General features: G+C 39.6%; 1 protein-coding gene across 10 annotated transcripts in view; it reads left to right on the top strand.

Annotated features, from left to right (window-relative positions):
* The window catches only part of LOC308404971 (CUB and sushi domain-containing protein 3-like), a 251,895-nt gene that overhangs the window by 155,356 nt on the left and 77,417 nt on the right, over positions 1–19,122 (top strand). For all 10 annotated transcript variants that reach the window (XR_013973240.1, XM_080895307.1, XM_080895306.1 and 7 more), the window contains 6 exons: positions 5,715–5,828; positions 6,304–6,399; positions 6,787–6,990; positions 13,864–13,988; positions 14,189–14,285; positions 15,041–15,145. Coding sequence is in view for 9 of the 10 variants with exons in the window: in XM_080895307.1 (XP_080751433.1) it covers positions 5,715–5,828; positions 6,304–6,399; positions 6,787–6,990; positions 13,864–13,988; positions 14,189–14,285; positions 15,041–15,145 (741 nt within the window). In the remaining variant the exon portion in view is untranslated. The remainder of the gene's footprint in view (positions 1–5,714; positions 5,829–6,303; positions 6,400–6,786; positions 6,991–13,863; positions 13,989–14,188; positions 14,286–15,040; positions 15,146–19,122) is intronic.

Here is a 19,122-nt window from a genome sequence, read left to right as displayed (position 1 = left end):
ATAGATCCAATATCTGATTAAAAATTAAATGAATTAGGATAGTTTCCATTTTATCAAATATTTCTTACTGAACATTCGTTACCTTTGAAAATATCTCTCATATTCCTTTCTTGTCCTGTGAAACATTTTTTCTCTCCCTGGGAAAAAAAGCAACTGCACCTATTTGGCCATACACACAGTTTGTTTTTGCTGATGTTTGTGGAGCTGTTGTGTTTGAAACTACCTGCCACTTAAACAAAATTAGCACCATTTATGCTCGCTCCTTTCAGTAGCACTAGCTAGATGCTGAAGTTGAGTAACCAATGTAAGATGGACAAATCACAGGGATTCAGCAGTATTATGCATTAATCTATTACTATGTATTTCTATTTACTGACGGTGTTGGATTGCTGTTCTGGATTGTTATGGCCCACATTAACCCCTGAGCATAATTCCATAAAGTGAAGGAATTACAATTCCAATGGCAAGTGGAGTAAACTATATGAAATCATGGACCTGTCTTACAACGTGCACACAGTAAGGGTTGTTTGTTGACGTGTAACTTAGGGAAGATATTTTCTTGACACACATTGCTTGCCTTAATGCCATCTGAGAACCATTTAGACATCATAACATACTTAGACATTGTTACTGACCAGGTGCACCCATTCATCGACAGTCTGCACTTTTTCAAATGGATGCTTCCAGCAGGATAACAAGCCTTGTCACAAAGCACTCATCATCTCCAAATGGCTCCAGGAGCATGACAGTGATTTTAATTTACTTCACTTTCCTCGTGTACTTTCTTTAGATCCCAGCCCAATAGAGCACCTTTGAGATGTGGTGGCAAGGGTTATTTTCCTTACAGTGTGAATGTGCTGGCAAATATCTGCAAGAACTGTGCGTGGAAACTATCACCGTTTTGAGCCCATGCCTGAACCAATTTTCTCTGTTTTGAAGTAGAAATGTCTTATGCAACTCTAGATAGGTATATCTTTGAGTGTGGACTCCTCTGCCATTACATTTAATGTAAATTATGTAATGCACGACCACCTAAGACTTTTCTTGATTGTTTAAATTGCATGGTTAATTTAAACGTTTCCCCTGATTCAATTCATATCTGCCAGCCTGCACTTGAGATGGTAGAAAACCATTGAAGCCTCTTGTCACATTTTCCAGAATGACTGCTTTCAAATTGGAAAAAATTAGATTGCCATCACTCAAGAGAAGGATCAAAGTATAATTGTACATTTCATGCTTTATCAGTGCCTGGCAGGCATTACTGGTTTTGAGATACAGGAATATACGAATATCACGATCTAATACCCTGAGAGGTGTAGGATTAAAGTGACTTGCGTTGAGATAATTCAAGGTGAAGATGCAGATATGAAAATTGTTCCCATTGTCCAAGTGCAGTGCATTACACTACCATGACGATGCCCAGAGGACAACAGATTCATCATAGTCCTGCACAAATTAGGTAACAAGTTTCCGATGATTTATTGACTTAATATCTGGACATGATTACAGCAAAGGAGCAGATTGGAGTCATGCATGGCTGGCTTTGGATTAGAGGCAAAAATGAGCGACATTGTGCTTATATTTTGTGTGTGTGCGTGTGTGCTCAGAGCACAGGAGTGCAGCCTCTAACAGGGTGTTGGTATGCTAATACCGCAGCAGTGAGCTGTCCCTAAGGGTAAAATAATCTCTTATTCAAACTCTTTTTCAGCCATAGGTATTTTCTCGACTCAACAGATAAGGAAACAGGTCTGCCTGTGCTGCTTTGAGTGAGAACACCACTTCATGCGTGTCCATGTGTTTCCATTTTTGGGGGATTTTTTGCTTTATGAAGCTTGTTTGGCTGTCGTTTCATTTTTGACACTTTACATTTTGCAACAAATAATAACTAGCGGGGTACCCTTATTAAAACAAAAGTTCAACAAACTACTACAGCAATGAGATGTTAGACTACAAAAACATGTCATTGCTGTTCGTTTCATGTTTTCTGTATTGTCATTTGCCTATTAGGCCATAAGATGCAGTGTTGCCTCCAGTGGCTTTTAGGGGTTACTTATTCCCTTGTTTCTGTTTCCTGCTAAGTGTCTTTTACTCCTTGTGTCTTTCTTAGCTTTGTAGTGGGGATAGTGGTTTCATGGTGGTTGGCTACCTGCCAGAGGAGATGGGTACTGCTACAAAGTGAAGAAGACAGGAAAATTCTGCATAATTCATAGCCAGAAGGAAAAACATATGCTGCCTTTTCTACCTTTAGCAATTGCCTCTGTTGATTGTGTTATTTTAATTTGACACCTTTTCAGGTGGATCCTGTGTGTGCTTACACATAGGTGAACACTGTTACTGGACAAAAAGCATGCCACACTTGCTTTTCATTTATAGATTTTAGCCATATGAAGTCTGCTCTTCTGCAGCCCAGTTATTGATAATCTGTATGTTTGTGTACCAGTTAGAACAGATGCTTTTCTACTTCATGGTACAATCACATTAGGGAAAACAGTGGTTGGAGGCAGCACCACAACAAAAGAAATGCTTTTAACCATGTAATGAATTCGGAAGATGGGTACCAGGTCTGCAACCACTCACCAGTTGTCTTACTGGGTCATAAAGAGGGTGTTAAAACTGCAATTAGACAGAGTGAGTCTCCTTTCATTTTAGTATTTTACGATTGAATGGGTCCAGTTAGCAATTACATACAATCTATTTGTAATAATACAGGAATTTAACTGTGATAAATCAAAGGGAAATCACAAATTGGTTGATGTCTACATATACAGGATTTCACATGTAACTATTTACATTTAGAGTCCAGCCAGTAGCTTATCTATCAATTACATACTAGTTTTTTGAGAACTTTTGCGAAGTTGTCAGAGAGTGATTGCATTCATGCAGAGTTGGACATTATTTGGCAACAGGTTGCCTCCCACTAGGTGGTCACCTTGTAATTGAACGTACACGACACCCTCACCCTCTAGATGTCCTATTAGTCACCACAACTGCTTGCAGTTTTTCCTAGTCAAAGTTTTAAATGAATAGTAATTTTTAAAACTAAATCTAGTAAATCTGCTTCCTCAAATGGCTTTTCTGTTAGTATATTAAGCAAGCATAGACCGTATTTGTTCCTTATCATTATTAAACATATAAAGAATTTAACTTTGTCTTTAGGATCAGCTCTTGCTGAATCCACCTGTTTTGATTAGGAATGCTATTTTATTCTGACTCTACCCACTGAAGCACAATAGTATGGTGTCTCGGATTAATTTTCTATGTTAACAATTAGTTTATTGTGAATTACTGTCACTTTAAAAGGCATTAATTATCTCAGTAATACAGTGCAGAATTTATTTTTATTGAAACGGAGGGCACTCATAGTTCTTCTTCTTTTTTCTATTGTTATTGTGATACCTGCATTTCAGACATAAAGGATTCAGTGCCCACAGTCACTGATGGAGTCATGGTGTGAGTGCTTATCTGTGCAGCTTGAATGGCGCAGTGTAAGTTGCCGCTTACTGACAGGGTTTATGGACCTGCCTGGCGTGATGAAGGAAAACTGCTCCTGCCAGATTTTGTGATAATTGCTGCTCTTTGGAAAACACTGTGAATATAATAATTAGCACGGTGACTCGGGACAAACAGAGAAATAAACTTATTGCAACAATGCGGTAAATGTAACCAGAATGGTGGGTTGAGTGTGGGAAAACAGAGAAAGGGATAAACAAGAGCCACGTTGAGTATAAGTAGCCTTCAAGGTGCCTCCTAACCATCATTGCTGACACGCGCGCATAGAGTACATTTATTTGCACTGGCACGCACAACTGCACAGACACAAACACGAGTTGTCGCAGAGGTAGTGATCCAGTTGGTCATGTCTATTCATTTGGTAAAAAAAATCTGATTATTTTCAAGGATGTGTACACATCGATATAATCAGGAATGCTTAATTGGAAATATTTATGCAGAGCATTATTTAAATAATTCTCTGTTCATTATCATAAGTTCTCCCTCACTGCTTTTATTAAGGACAAGATTTAATTATTTTGCGATAAACTGTAATGTTCTCATGTGACATTTCATCAAGAAATGGATGTTTCATTAAACTAAAGGTCAGATACTACAAATACTTCGGCCAGATCGCTTCCCTGTGCCTTTATGCTTATGGTGATGCAGCATGGACTCGGGTGACTATCTGAGTGGTCTTTATTTATTCATTTTGGCTAAATCAGGATTGTTTAACACTTGAAATAGGAGCGATCGGCTAATACATATCATATTTAAAGTTCAGCTGAAATTGCTTGTCATACAGTAATATGTCCCGTCTTTTTTAAGAAAAAAAAAATCCGAATTCAATAGAGACAGAAAATAGTTTTTCTCTCTTTTATTTTAATGATTGCTCTTAATTTCTTATCTGCCTTAATATGGAAATTTGTGTACATACAGGCAGTCACCTCACATTAATTTAGGGCATATTTACATACATTTACATATTTACATTTACATATTTACAACACTGTTCTTTTGCAAGCAGTCACAGTGACTGATGTACCGGTACTGTCGTTTGTCTTGCAACTTGGTTTGTTGAGTGAGCGGACAAACATTCACAGAGGAAAAGTGCTCTGCAAATGTCAGTTTGGGGGCTAGACAGCAAATTAACTGCTCTTGTGTGGCATATTAAACAGCGTGTAAACCTTCCTCCAAATTTCACTTGTTTTGGATGCTTGTCGTGTCCTTACTCTTCAGTACTACTGCTAACAAAATACTCCCTGCCCACAGCTTTTAGGCTACAGTGCCAGTTTGTTTACGCTTCCTCCCATTCCCCTGCCTGTGCCTGAGCTCACCTTGTCAGCTGCTGTCAATCCACTGCCCCCACCAACACACCCCTCCAGCAACAGGAAGGAAATATAGCATTGCTGATATTTGCAAAGACATTTTGTTGGTTATTTGGTTATTAAAAAGGCTGTTTTTAAACCTTCAAAATTGCAGTATTTTTGCAGAAAAAAGGGGATCTTTTGCTTTTAGTTTAGGTGTTAAAACACCCTATTGTATGAAGGTCATTCCGAACATGTTAAATGCCATGGCACACCAAAGAAAGATGCACAGTTCAAAGGAATACCTAATTATTGGTTGTTCAGAAAATGCCACGGAAAGGTTTATAGTAGGGAGCAGATGTTAGTTTGCCTGAGAAAAATGTGACCTATAAAAAGCTACTGTCCAGAAAGAATATTGCACCAAAAGTCACATGTTTTACTGCAGCTTATAAAGTCCTGAAGTGCCCTCGTAGTGTTATACTGTTCTTAACATAAAACTTATATTAATTGGAATTGTGAGGGCTAAAAAAAACACAGAAATCCCATCTGGAATCTGTGTGTGCGCGCGCGTTTGTGTGTCTGTGTGTGGCTGATATCGGTAAATAATAGCTTGATAAATCAGCCTCGCTGAAGGGTTGTGTAAATCAGCAGAATAAGATTGAACTGGCCAGCGATAGATGTCGTACAAATGCTGATACTGAATGCAGCTTGGCTGTTTTACTTGTCTGTCAGGGCAGAGACATGTGCATGTTATTCACTACAAGCAAGCGGCAGTATTGCCAAAGCAGCAGCCACACTCTTTGGGACTGTACAAACTAGTAAATCAGCTGAATGTTGACAGATCTAAACCTTTATTGGCACAAATTCACCTTCATGTTGTCTTCTGTTCTCTGTCCTCTGGTGCTTCTTTCCCTGCAGTTCTCTTTGGTCAGTTTGTGGTATTCCAGACTTTGACCAGCGATGTGGTCGAGATCTATGATGGTTCTTCAACAGATTCAGCCCTTCTCTCTTCCATATATGGATCACACTCAGGTAATAGCATAACACTCTGACTTTGAAGCCTAGTTTCTCTTCGCTCATAAGTATGGCTAGGGCCTTGAAAGGTCGAGTGCAGCATTTAGAATTGCGGGCAGTACATCACATGCGACTCAATTCTAATCAAATTACTATTTTTCCTAAACAAATTGAATGTCTGTTATCTGAGCCACTTCAAGCTGCTGGGGATAAAGATTGTTTCCCTTCATATATTCTCATATTGATGTTATATAATTACATTATGATTGTAATTGAATAAACTCCTGAGATCCCAATTAAAATAACAAAAGCAAACCAGCTGTTGTAAATTGTTGTCACATTCTACCTGGTTAGACTGTCAAAAATGTTGAAACAAAGAAAAGCACTGAATCCTTTGTGTTGTGCCGTACCACTTAAGAACATCCTTTTGATTTCAATTTAAATCACACCGATAATGTCTTGATTATGTTTTTCTTTTTGCTTTGTTGTGTAGGTGAGACCCTACCTTTGAGTTCAGGAAACAAGATCATGCTAAAGTTTGCCACAAATGGAACAGAAACAGCCAAAGGATTTCATTTTGTTTACCAAGGTAACGTTACATTTTCTGCTATAGTTCCAGAGTTTCATCCGATGAATTATTTGCTACATTGACTGCATTTGTTTGCTTTCGGGGGAAGGTGAAGGTACTTTAGCCCAGCGCTCACCAAACAGAGGGCTGTTCAGCAGAGTGCCACTGGATGCGGCTGGGCATGTCTGAACAAAGCAAAATGATGTGGAGTCAAAATAGCCTATCCTGGCAAAGCAGATGAGAGTGACTAATGACGCGCGAGGAGATTCACAAGGGCTTTACTGTTGCATTCTACCTCCTTTGTCTTTCCTTGTCTCCTTTTCCCTGTTGTATTTCTGCCTAACAAACCCACCCAACGCTCTTTGTCTTTCTTCCTCTAATGCTCGCTTCCTCCCCCTTTATCCTTAGCTGTCCCTCGGACAAGCGCCACTCAGTGTAGCTCAGTCCCTGAGCCCCGCTTTGGGAAGCGGATAGGGAATGACTTTGGCATCGGTATGGCAGTACTGTTTGAATGCAGTCCAGGCTACACGCTGCACGGCTCCAATGCCATCAGGTGCGAGGCTGTGCCCAATGCCCTGGCCCAGTGGAACGGCACTGTGCCCACATGTGTTGGTAAGCGTCATCATCCTCCAATCCTTGCCACATGTCCTGCATGCATGCAAACACACACAAACGCACAAACACCAATCCAAAAAGTGGCTCAGGTGCATAAAAGCAGTTGGTGTCTGTTTTTTTTGTTGGGGTTTTTTCCTGTCATTAGTTTTCCTAATGTCCATCACCCATTGCAAAGCAGCTAATCTCAGGCTCTGGTAGATTAGACCAGCAGAGAGAAGCAACAGCAAACAGAACAAGCTTCACCCAAGGGTTTTAGGTTCCTGTGTTTTTCCAGATAAGTGGAAAAAATAAATATCAGTGTAAAGTAAATACATCCAACAACAACAGATCTTTCAAGAACTTTAATCTCTATATGCCCTCAGTATAATGTAGTTCAGTATAACAGCTCTGCTATAAAAGGTATTTTTTAACACATTAGCACTCCATATGCAAATAAATCTGGACAGAATATTCAAACACCATCATTCTGTCCCGCGATGCCAAAATTGTAATGCTATCTATAATACATATGATGGGACCAGGCATGTGTACAATATAATACGTTGTAGCTTTTGACAAGAATCATTATTAATGTACTCTTGATATAAATATAGTGCTTTGCAAGGTTAATGCCATTATAATGGATATGTTATAGGGCTGCCACGATTAGTCGACCAGTCACGATTACGTCGACTATCAAAATCGTCGATGACTGATTTAATAGTCGACGCGTCGTTTGAAGCTTTGTAAGATCACAAAAGCCGCAGGAATAAGTAGCAGGATTTAAGAGTGTAATAACAGACTGAAACAGAAGATGGCAGCACTGCATGTACAAGGATCCCAGCTGCCGTTAGATAACTTAAAAATGTTATTGTTTGGGTTTTTTTTTTTACCATTTTATTTGTTCCTGAGTAAATTGGTTTGGCTGAGATTAAAGTTATACTGTCAAAATAATCGTTTGTGGCAGCTAGGGATGGGTATTGATAAGATTTTCACGATTCCGATTCCATTTTCGATTCTGTTTAACGATTCGATTCTTTATCGATTCTTTTTTTTTTTAAAAGGAGAACACTAAGGTCGAATAGCTTAGAACTTTGTTTTACATCTTCTCTTTGAACAAGATAGAAATTTAGGAGTAGCATGGCCTTAAAAACCCAACAGTGAGATCTTAAGGGATCTTTAAGAGATCCAGCCTACGGCTCTTCAATGGGGTGTCACAGGGTCCCCGGGAAAAAAAATTGTAAATGTAAAATAATAAAAGAAATATTCGTCTGTAGCAATAACAAAGTTTAACATAAATTATTCTGTAGCAATTACACAAGAATATCCAGTAATGTCCCTGCCTACAATTAAACACATTCACTTACCGAAAATCGGTGGCATCTGCTGTGGCAAATGGGTTCAAGCCTTTTACCACAAACTTAGTCACTGCTCGGTGACATTCGTCTATCCTGGCCTGAAAGGAGACGCTACCGGCAGACTGCAGCGACAACTGCCGGCGAGCGCCAGCCAGACTCTGTCTGTCTCTCTCATCATGGTCACCTAAATGCACAGTAATGGCAGGTTTTGTAATAAGGCAGATCGTGCTAACATAATATGCACTGTTAGTTGATTATTTACCTGCCGCATTAACGGGAGAGGACGTACAAACGTTACCGCTGCTGCTGGGTTGAGATTCACGACTCCGGTGCGGAATTAAAAACACGACATTCATTTAAGGTTATCGTGTGTTTTGTGAGCAAATGCTTTTGCATGTTCGTAGTGTTTCCTCCCTTAAATGAAATATCTACTTTGCAAGTATTGCAAGTTGCCCTGTTGTCATCCATTCTCGTAAAGTATAACCAAACTTTTGAGCGTTTGAGCCACTTAGATGCCGTGTTTCCTGCTATGGTAAATGACACTCCGCAACGTGGTGACGTCATTCGGGGCGACTGGAATCGATAAGGGAAACGTTTGCAAAAATTCTCAACAAGAACCAGGTTTCGATACCCATCCCTAGTGGCAGCCCTAATATGTTATATGTTTCAAATTGCAGTATCAAAATGATGTGACAATGTGAAAGTGGTAATTTGCAGTGACAGATCTGCGGTGAATAGTCGCCTGAATCTGCGGCTCACCCTCATTTTCTACACCTTATAAAGAATTTCTAGTCACTGTTTAGCTGACCGACCCACAGTTGTACCACTTTGGTTCTCTCTGACAGCTCATGTTTTCTTAAATTGCAACAGGGAAAGGTCACAATGAAAAAAGCTCTAGTAAACCCACTCTATAGCCTTCTACTACTCGCTACCAAACTTACACACACACAGTTACGAATGACTTAAAGAGTCTGTGTCAATGTGGAGAGGACCCACTGTCGCTGCACCTTCTGTGAAGAGCTAGTGTTGAGTTGTAGTGTTGTAGCGTAACAATAATATCTAGTTTATAAGGTTGTTTTAAAAGACAGCAACTCTTGTTTCATATAAAAGATTTAAAGTTCAAAACCAGTGACAAACAGGGACAGAGAAATTCATACATTTTTGAAAACCAGAAAATATAATTAACTAGCCATGATCCAACAGCCCTATTATTACAACAGCTCTTGGCGGCCTATGTAAGGTGGATGCGAACCATCTGCTGAAGGGACAGACATTTCTCCCTACATGGATGTTTGGCTAGCATGCACAAAACCATTTTACATGTAAATATACCTGCATGAATATGCATAGTCCATATTTGTGTACAGGATGATTTAGGTATGCTGTCAGCAAACACTGCTACCCATACCTGAAAGCGTGCAAAAGGACATGCAGTCAGTCTCACAAAGACACCCACATATCTGTCTTGGGGAGATCAAGGACTAAAGATGAAATGAGGTAAAATCTATTGAAGTCAGGCCTTGTGCCAGCCAGTAAATAGTACCAGCCGGTAAGTGCGAGAGATTTCCAGCCAGGGTTCATCCAAGTCCAGTGCCAAGTGGTAAGGGAATAGCAGTGGCACGCGCAGTTCCATTTTAAACATAGTGATTTTTATCTGGAGATTGAATCTGGCTGCAGCATCTCCCCCAGCGGCAGTGTACTCGTCCAGAATAATGGATATAGTTTCATGGAAGCCTAAAAAAAAACCCGCACCATGCTCAATTACTCAAGCCCTCTTTATGTGATATGACGGCATCAGACACCGCTCTCTAGAAAGGTGTCCATGTTTCAGATGATATATTTTAATTTCCTCGTCCAGATGTGATTGACCTCGCTCATCGTGCGGCTGTTGTATTTCTTTTGATTTTACACGTACAAAGCTGCTGAATGAGGGTTTTGCTGGTGAGTCTCTACAACGTCCTGTTGTGATTTAATTAGCCCCGCCTGAATGGATGCATAATGTTGGGGCAGACTTTGTTGAATTTTTATGTTGAGTAGTTGACTTGAATAAATAGATGTTTTTGTTTATCGCGCTGCAAGTTTAACTTGCAGCAGTAGACAGAGCTTCAAAAAAGATGCTAACCCTAACCCTTATGTCAGATCTTTTTCAGCTGTGTGTAGACTCCTATGTCCCCATTAGATTGTGCAAATGACCGACTGCCTATTACAGGTTGAAGTAGAAATGATAATGAAGTTAAACAGATGAGCATATTTGTCCACTGGCTTGTTTCCTGCACGAGTGACAGAATTGCAGCTTAGTCTCAAACACATACTTAATCACTTCTGACTGTAGAAAATCCTCATATTGCATAAGCTCACAGATTGCCATGATTCATGCTCGGTATGCCCACGCTATGGAATTCACTGTTGGCTTTTTCGAAGGTGTCAACAAGTAAACAGTGTCGTGCAGAGTTTGTTTTTAAACAGTGGATTCTGTGAGAATCGGAGAACAAATATTTTCTCCAGTCCTTTCTATCAGATTTAGCTATGGGAGGTGTGGTGAAAGACTGAGGATAGTAGTGTGGTAGATGAAGGTTGACTGTCAAATTGAGCATTTATTCCATGAAAAGAACAAGTAACAGGCAGTCCAGAAATGGTAAACAAAATCCACAAGGCACAAGAAAGCACAGGGGAAAACAATAGGGACAGGACGGCTGGTAGGACGATTTGACAAAGGGCCAGGGGAGACAGGGACAATGAAAGCACAAAGTAATGAAGAAAGAGGAAACGGGAGGGGAACACAGCTGAAACTAATCTCAGAAAACCAGACAGGGCAAGTATATAAATACCAACCACAGTAGCCATGTGTTACCAAAATAAAACAGGAAGTAGCCAAACACTGGGACTTGGCACAAAAAGGCAGAACACAAGAGAATAATATATAGAACTAGGGAGCAAGAAGACAGCAAGGAAAAAAAAGATACATGAATATAAACCCAAAGAAAACCAAGAATCAAAGATTTACATAAGGAAAACTAAAAAGCCCCCAAAAAAAACAAAATCACTGGGTAAAAGCCCCAGGACCGACCCAGGACCATAACAAATTATATGGATTAGCAGCTTTGCAGCTTGACTAATATATTTAGCATGCAGAGATATCACTCAGTGTGACTATTGTATGCAGCATTAACGTGTCACATCAAGATGGATGAAAAATAGAGAATTCTGAAACTTGACAAAAGGTTGTTTCAACTGTGAAATGTATGCAACATTTAATGAAATGAATGTGTAATTTGTAAAAGTGCAAGAACCATTTAAGAATATGTTAAGCTATTATGTCACAGACATTACGTGATTAAAACATTTCCAATTATAAGCTCCTGTCACTTTCCTGCATATCAAACTGTGCAGTTTTATAGTGTAATATAATATATGGTCCCAACCTTTGTCTACCTACGCTAAGTCTAAAGCTTTCAGTCCTTTATTGCAGTCATATTTTCCAATCTCGCTTGACCAGTTGCATTTTCTCACAGGACCGAAATGAGTTGTGAAATTAGGCTTGTTCTCAAGGCGATGCTCTTCTTCTTGATGAATAACGAAGAAGAAGAAAAACAACCCACCGGAACACAGCAAAGCTGACTGTACTTTGTTCATAAACTGGTTTCAATTTCTCTCAGGTGTTTGGCTCATCACTGAAGGGTTGGTAATAACAAAGATGTTGAGAAGAAATTATTTTCTGTGCAGTATAGGCAGCATGAAACAATCTCTGCTTAGTTATCGCACAGCTCTTCAAACCTTCAAGGAGCTTTTGAGTGGTGCCAACAGGATATGACATTCTCACGGTGTTGCTATGGATGTTATGGGCATTGACCTTTATTTTTTTCATTTTTAGACAAAACAATTGCACAAACTCGTATCCTACTTTCGTGCATGTATAGGAGATGACTGATTTCCATACCAAGTAGTCTGCACATGATGTGCTTTAGCAGAAGAAGCTATACCTGTGGTAGCGAGTATATACAGTAAGTGTGATGACTCCGCTCTGTGACTGCTGAGAGATGCAGTACAGAATTCATTGTCTCTAATGTGTCACTCAGTATAAAAAGCAACAAAGCAGTCACTTTGGCACCGTTCTCCAAGTGTCTTTCAGATGGTAGATATCACCTGTAAAATGCTGATAACTTTGAACTTGTGACTGTACTTTCTTGATAGCTAAAGTGATATTTTTTTTCTCTTTCTCCATCAGCCACTTTAGTGTTTATTGCAAAGGGAGACTATTGTTTTTTTCCCCTTGTTTTCCATGTCTCCTCTTGTCACTTTCATTGTATCTGCCATCGGCTGATGGATATCAAAAATAGTGATTATCATTGACCTGCATGGGGGTAAACCCTTGTCCTTGACAAAAAGTATCAGTCTCTTCTTTGTGAGAACACTTTGAACTACTCTGCTGAATGTCCTCTTAGACTGACAGCTATGTTTATGGTCCCATGCTGCAGAGAAACACACAAATGGTTGGTAACCTTCAACATCAGAGGACTGATAAAGAAATTACTTTGTTGGTTGTATTAAACAAAACAGAAGGTCTGTGATTCTTTTTACTTACCATTTTCTTCATATCTTTAGTCAGCTGGTTTGAATACACTGCTTAATTTTTAGACAAGGTATCGACAGTAATGTTGAAATATATGCCGTGACTTAAGTTGACTCATACTTTGCTACTGGTGACAGCAGAACAATCGTTCCCAGGAGAGAAAACATAGAGGGATACAGGGATAAAATATAAACCACTTTACACTTCTCTCTGATGATAAGGTGTCATAACACTTTATCACAACAGCACAATATCCTACAGGTTATTGCAGGTTTCTGTATTAGTCAGCAGAACTTTATTTCAATAGAAAGGGACTGCTTCTCATTGTAAGCCAGAATTACTGCATAGAATAGTCCCGGTTGAATACTGGGGCCACTGGCACTCGTCTCGAAACGGTACTTGGACATATCGTCACGATTTGGTGGTGGTTGTTGTTTGAGTTATAATAAGCTTTATCGCACTCCTTGACAATTTCAGCACATCATACTCAGAGCGTCAATTCATCTGAGAGCTCAGAGGGTTGAATAGCATAGCATTCACAATTGAAAGATTTGTTTTGTATGGCCTGTGAGAGATTAAATTACACATCAGGGTTAAACTGTTTACTTCTGTGTATCGCATGAGATAAGTCTATGGCTCCATGCTGCGGTCCACTGAGTTTGATGATTAGCATGTCGTGTGTATAAGAATGGCATAAAATAGAGTAGATTTACATTATCATGGCTCACTATGCTACGGGTGCCTCATCTTTCCTTTGTATCAATAGAATTTCATCAGCTGAAGGGATTTTTCCATTTGCTCATTTAACATCCATCTATTAATGATCAGTTAGGAGTTTTAAAAGTGTGAGAGCTGGATATTTTTGCTGCTGTGACCCATATTGGTCCACTTTTGATTTTTAGGTGCATACGTGACTTCAGTTAGCCTGAACTCAGTTTTTGCATATGCTTTCCTTTTTTCTAGTTCCCTGTGGTGGAGTCTTAACTGAACGCAAGGGTACTATCCTCTCTCCCGGATATCCAGATCCATATGCCAACTATTTGAACTGTGCCTGGAAAATCTCTGTTCCTGAGGGAGCCGGCATCCAGGTGAGAAGACAGATGCAGATCTTAGCAGAGTCATGTTTGATGAAAGATTAAGAGATTTTTTTTTGAGGGGTGGATTTATTACTGATACATACAAGTTAGCCATTTCCCAACTCGTGCTTTTTTCCTTTTTTTTCCTTTGGAAATTTGTTAAGGTTTCATACTTATTAAACTTTTTGTATTACGTTATGTTTCCCTTTCAGATTCAGGTCGTGACCTTTGCCACAGAACACAACTGGGATTCGCTGGATTTTTTTGATGGCGTTGATGGTAATGCCCCAAGACTTGGTAGCTACTCAGGTAAATGTTATACATCTAAATTTTAGTTGTCAGCTCCCACTTGATTTTCAATCAGGTGTCACAAGATCCCAGCAAGAGACAGATGCGGTGATCGAGCTGATGACCTTTGAGAATGCTGTCAAAAAAACGATAAAAAAGGAGAAAAAAAGAACCGCTTGCTCTGTCACAGTGTCCTGGCCTTTGCAGTTGAGAGCTTTATAATGTAACCCCTGTTTCATTTTACATTCGTAGTGTTGCCTTCGGGTTTACATTATTAGAAACGGTGTGTTTGTCACTCAGTAACCTATAAGAAACAGGTCATCACGTCACTTCAGATGCTCAATTCTGGAATACGAGCGGCTGGTTTAACATAATGACTTCAGCCTTGATACGGAGATCTCCTTTTAAATGGCTAGCAATCATGTTTAGGTTTGGCTAAATTAATAAAGATGATTATAATCACAAGCTAAAGTCTCACCGCAAATTCCCAAAGACACGGGGAACAGAGAAAATGTTCCCTGAGCTCAGCGTAGCTGCACATACAGATTATTTTGCAGTGAATTTGAATTGTAGACCATTCCTCTTCCTCGATGTGATTTTATGCATCTGACTTCTGTGACTAAAGAGCTAGAGGAGATGTACTGAGCATGATTTTCTTAAACTGTGTAACAGAAAGCAGTGCAGAGTTAAATACTTTGCACACGTTCACATGCTTTTGGTAGGCTTAAATCCAGAAAGTGAAGTACACAGGCTCTTTTGTATATTTTATGATTCAGGTACAACAATTCCCCAACTGCTGAACAGCACATCCAACAACCTGTACCTGACCTTCCAGTCTGACATCAGTGTATCTGCCGCCGGCTTCCACTTGGAGTACACAGGTATGAGGAGAGACGGCTCGTCTGCCTGCCTGTCACTTTGTCTGTTGTCTTTCTGCGTCCATCTGCCACTGACTTCCAGCTGCTGCACAAGGGTATAAGGAATAAGAGGGACAGCTGGTGTGGATGGCACAGTTGGAGCTATAAAAAATGGTGTGAAATGGAGAGTAAGTGAGTGGGCAAAGCTTTTTCTTCCTCATTATCTTTTCTAATTTTCAGGCTTTGTATCCGCTTTTCTGGTATGGTAGTTTGGTATTCCCGAGTGGCTTCTTCTTTTTTAAATTCCCCCCATAGCTTCAACTTACTGGACCCACATCCTTTTTTTTTCATTCATTTAAGGACTAAGTTTCCTTATCTCTCAGTGGACTGTTCACTTCCAGGCATATTTGCTAAAGAGCATGCTAAACATTTACTGTGCATCAGAATTGAAGGAGTGTAGCGTGCCCCAATGGAGTGCCTGATTTACTCCCATTTAAAAATTGCACATCTCAAAGAAAAAGCTCTGTCCTTGATCCATGCAGCTTTTCTTTAATTCACTTACACTGCAGGCACCGTTCTTTGTCTCTTCTAATGTCCTTTTCTCTTAGTTAAATTTTAAGCTGGCGTGTATTCTCTTGTTTGCTCTTCACGTTTGTCTTCCTGCTGGTTTTTTACTAACCACTCATTGGCTGATACGAGACTGTGGGCAGACCCACTCATTGTCTGTGATGCACATTTGTGGCAGTGTGGAAAGACCGGGAAGACTTCCTAATGCTGGGATTAAAATAGGACGATATGGAAATGTCAAAAACAGAAATGACGGCCAACGCTTTAATACATCCAGCCTTGAATTTTTTTACACATACATAACAGCTAAAGAGTCACACTTTTTTTTGAGTGAGCTCAGTTCAAACTGTCACTTTCTGCAAATTTGTTGGAAAACAAGAAAAATCACTGCTGTCACCGTGTGTGTCCTTGCTGTCAGTTGTGTCAGTCTGTGAGCGTCATGCCACTGTTGAGAACGACTTCACAGTCATGTATCTCACAGTAGGTGCTTCGTTCTTCTTGTTTGGAGCCACTCTGTACTCATGTCTCTCAGTGCGCTCTTTCCTTTCTGCACTTCCACGCCATGTCACACCACCCCCACTACCTCTACCTACCGCTGAGAATCACAATCAGCTCTTTGCTCTGTCTGTCTTACACTTTGCCACTGCTGCCCTTGTAAAGTATACTCCCTGATTCTTTGTGCAAACAACGCTTCAGTTTATCTCCTCTCTGCTTTCTTCTCTTGCTATTTGTTACTTTTCCTATCTGCAAAAAAAAAAAAAGAAAAAAAAATGGGATGTGCGATTAATCCATGTAGCTTCCCTATGGAGCCACTCGTGAAGTATTGCAGTTTTTTCACTTTCTGATATTTTATCCTACATATAGCAGATTTCAGAGTCTAATTTATTTGGTCACATTAGCTATTACATTAATCCTCTTCTGACCTGTAGTTAGATGCATCTACACTGGTTGGCTTGAAAATAGTCATTTATATTTCACGCACTTGAGTTTCTGGTTCCCAATTAATGCTCTGAAAGCTCAGTGGAGGGGGTAGAAAACAGCAACAGCGATTGGCACACACCCAGCCAACTAACCATCTGTTTTAAAATGTTTCCTTTGGGTGATTGTTGCAGTCCACTGAGACCAGTCATAGAAATTCTTTATACCACCCGCCAGTACAACATCTTAAAAGAAAAACGTTTAAGCAGCTCTCCTAAGGCAAACAGAATGCTATAGCTGAAAACATAATTGCAGTGTTCGCACATGCTGTATAGCAGCTTGCATCCCAAATCAAGTCTACCAAAGTTTGGCTTATTGTCACTGCTACGTGGAATAACTGTGACACCACACTGAATCAATTGTTTGACAGCTCAGAAAAGCACTCTTTCTTTGACATGGTCTTAAGATCTTTCCAGACTTTCTTCAGTCACACCAAGAAAATATAGCAGTGTCAAGTCTATGGTTACTACCTGTAATCTCCCCGATAAGTACTTCCACATTTTTCCTTATGAATTACATCTATCACGGCTAAGCCCTGCAGCATTGTTAAAGATTAAGAGCAGAAATGACCAGGTTACTACTCATTCACATTTTCTTACTACACTATTTTTCAGTACTATGCTGTATGATGACCTAGAAAAAGTGACACCACTAGTGTATGTAAAATGCACATCTGTTAGCATTTGCTACTAAACTATAAGCCTACTATTTGCATTCTGGTTCAAAGTCACTTGTATTAATAGCATCATCTGTGCATACACAGATCACATCTATTCACATATAGACTTGGCTTTAGATTTTTTTATCAGTCAGTCCTGGCATGCAGCACAGCTGTGTACTAGTTTTAATGTGTCTTATTTAATCTAACCCAACATCGTATAGAGTACAATTCAAAAATTTGAGTCTGTCCAAACTTTTGACTGGTGCTGTAACTCTGTAAGAAAATATTGCAAGAACACAGTCTTACATATTTTTGCTCACAATAAACAGGTAACTATATCTTGTTGCATAACAGGTGTCATTGTGACGCATGTATAATCTCAAGAGATCTGTTGATTGTTCATTTAACGCACTCACTTCCTCTGCACATAGTGTGTTAATACTAAATACATTCATGCACTGTGTCATTTTGATACTTTAATGTCTTGATTAAGTTAATTGTGCAAAGCAATTACAGTGGCTGGTTTATTATATTGATAAAAGTCGTCATATTTAAAAATTAGTGGCAGGATTAGGGATGGAAATCTGATGAACGACATAAAAATGTCACAGTGTCGTAATTGATATTGTGCCTCACACTTTGTTAATGTCTGTTTAAAAAAAAGAAAAACTGAGACGATCTACCTTAAGTTGTTTTACTGCTCCTCCACCCACAGGTGGAAACCACCACCTGCCACACTTTATCTCCTCCGCATCTTAAACTTGGAGTCGCCTGAGCTGTGAGCAGTGTGTATCCGCAGTATATTGCCTCGTAAAAATGAGTCGTTGCATTTGCATATATACCTTTGCAAAGAAACTTTTTTCTCCACAGTAGGCTCTTCTATATTGTCTGACCTGCATGTTTTCCTGCCTCATCTTTCAGGTAGCTTTTATTGTCCTTGCATTTTTTATTTTCTTTTTTTTTGTCTCGAACCTCCTCCTACTGTTTGGAATACTAAACAGTTGTGTTGTTTTGCAGGTCGAGTTTAATTTTTAAAAAATAAATATTGAACTGATCGAATTTATGTAAATGCACAAGAGCAGAAACTCTCGGCTAGTGTGCACCACTGGTTAGTAACTGATGACACACGTGATTGAAATTGCTTTGCCTGGATGCATTCGGTAGGGTCTTGTGTTTGATAAGGATAGCACTGCTTCAAGACATGGGTGCACACGCAGAAACAGGTGGCCGATCCAAAATGTGATTCCTGACGGCTTGAGCGGAAAACATCACAAGGTGGCAGGAACCTGGACCATAATGTTGGCAGACACACATGTTTAACCTGACCTAAGATCTGGTGCTCCACCTCTGGCTTTGGGAACTGTTCTCTGATTTTTCAGGGTCATTTTTCCTGAACCTGGGCATTTTCTATTATTACAGGGTTTGACAACCTTTTAATATTTTCATTGTTTGAAGTGAACAGTGCAAATTTCACAAAAAACTGCAAGAGACAGGCCGATTATTCCTTATCACGAGTACACATGACAATTTTAGAGCTGCATTGTGCTTTAATCTCAAAATTACCTTCTGGCAGCCTAATTTTTTAGCAGCAACTGCTCCGCTCTTGTGAATTGTGTCATCAAATCTCCTTGAAATTAATTAAACATTTCTAAGTCGAAGAATTTGTCAAAGTATTGCTCTTATTTATACCCACATATGACAGAACTTCACAGCTTCAAAGCATCCACCCACTCACCCTGTACAGTAGCTCGTCTCTTGTTGAATTGTTCTATCTCCAGCTGCTTTCACGTTGCTT

Source organism: Rhamphochromis sp. 'chilingali' (genome assembly GCF_963969265.1).
Source record: "Rhamphochromis sp. 'chilingali' genome assembly, chromosome: 11".
NCBI classification, from domain to species: domain Eukaryota; kingdom Metazoa; phylum Chordata; class Actinopteri; order Cichliformes; family Cichlidae; genus Rhamphochromis; species Rhamphochromis sp. 'chilingali'.
The sequence above is the reverse complement of the archived record's forward strand: the minus strand, read 5'-3'. Positions and strand labels throughout refer to the sequence as shown.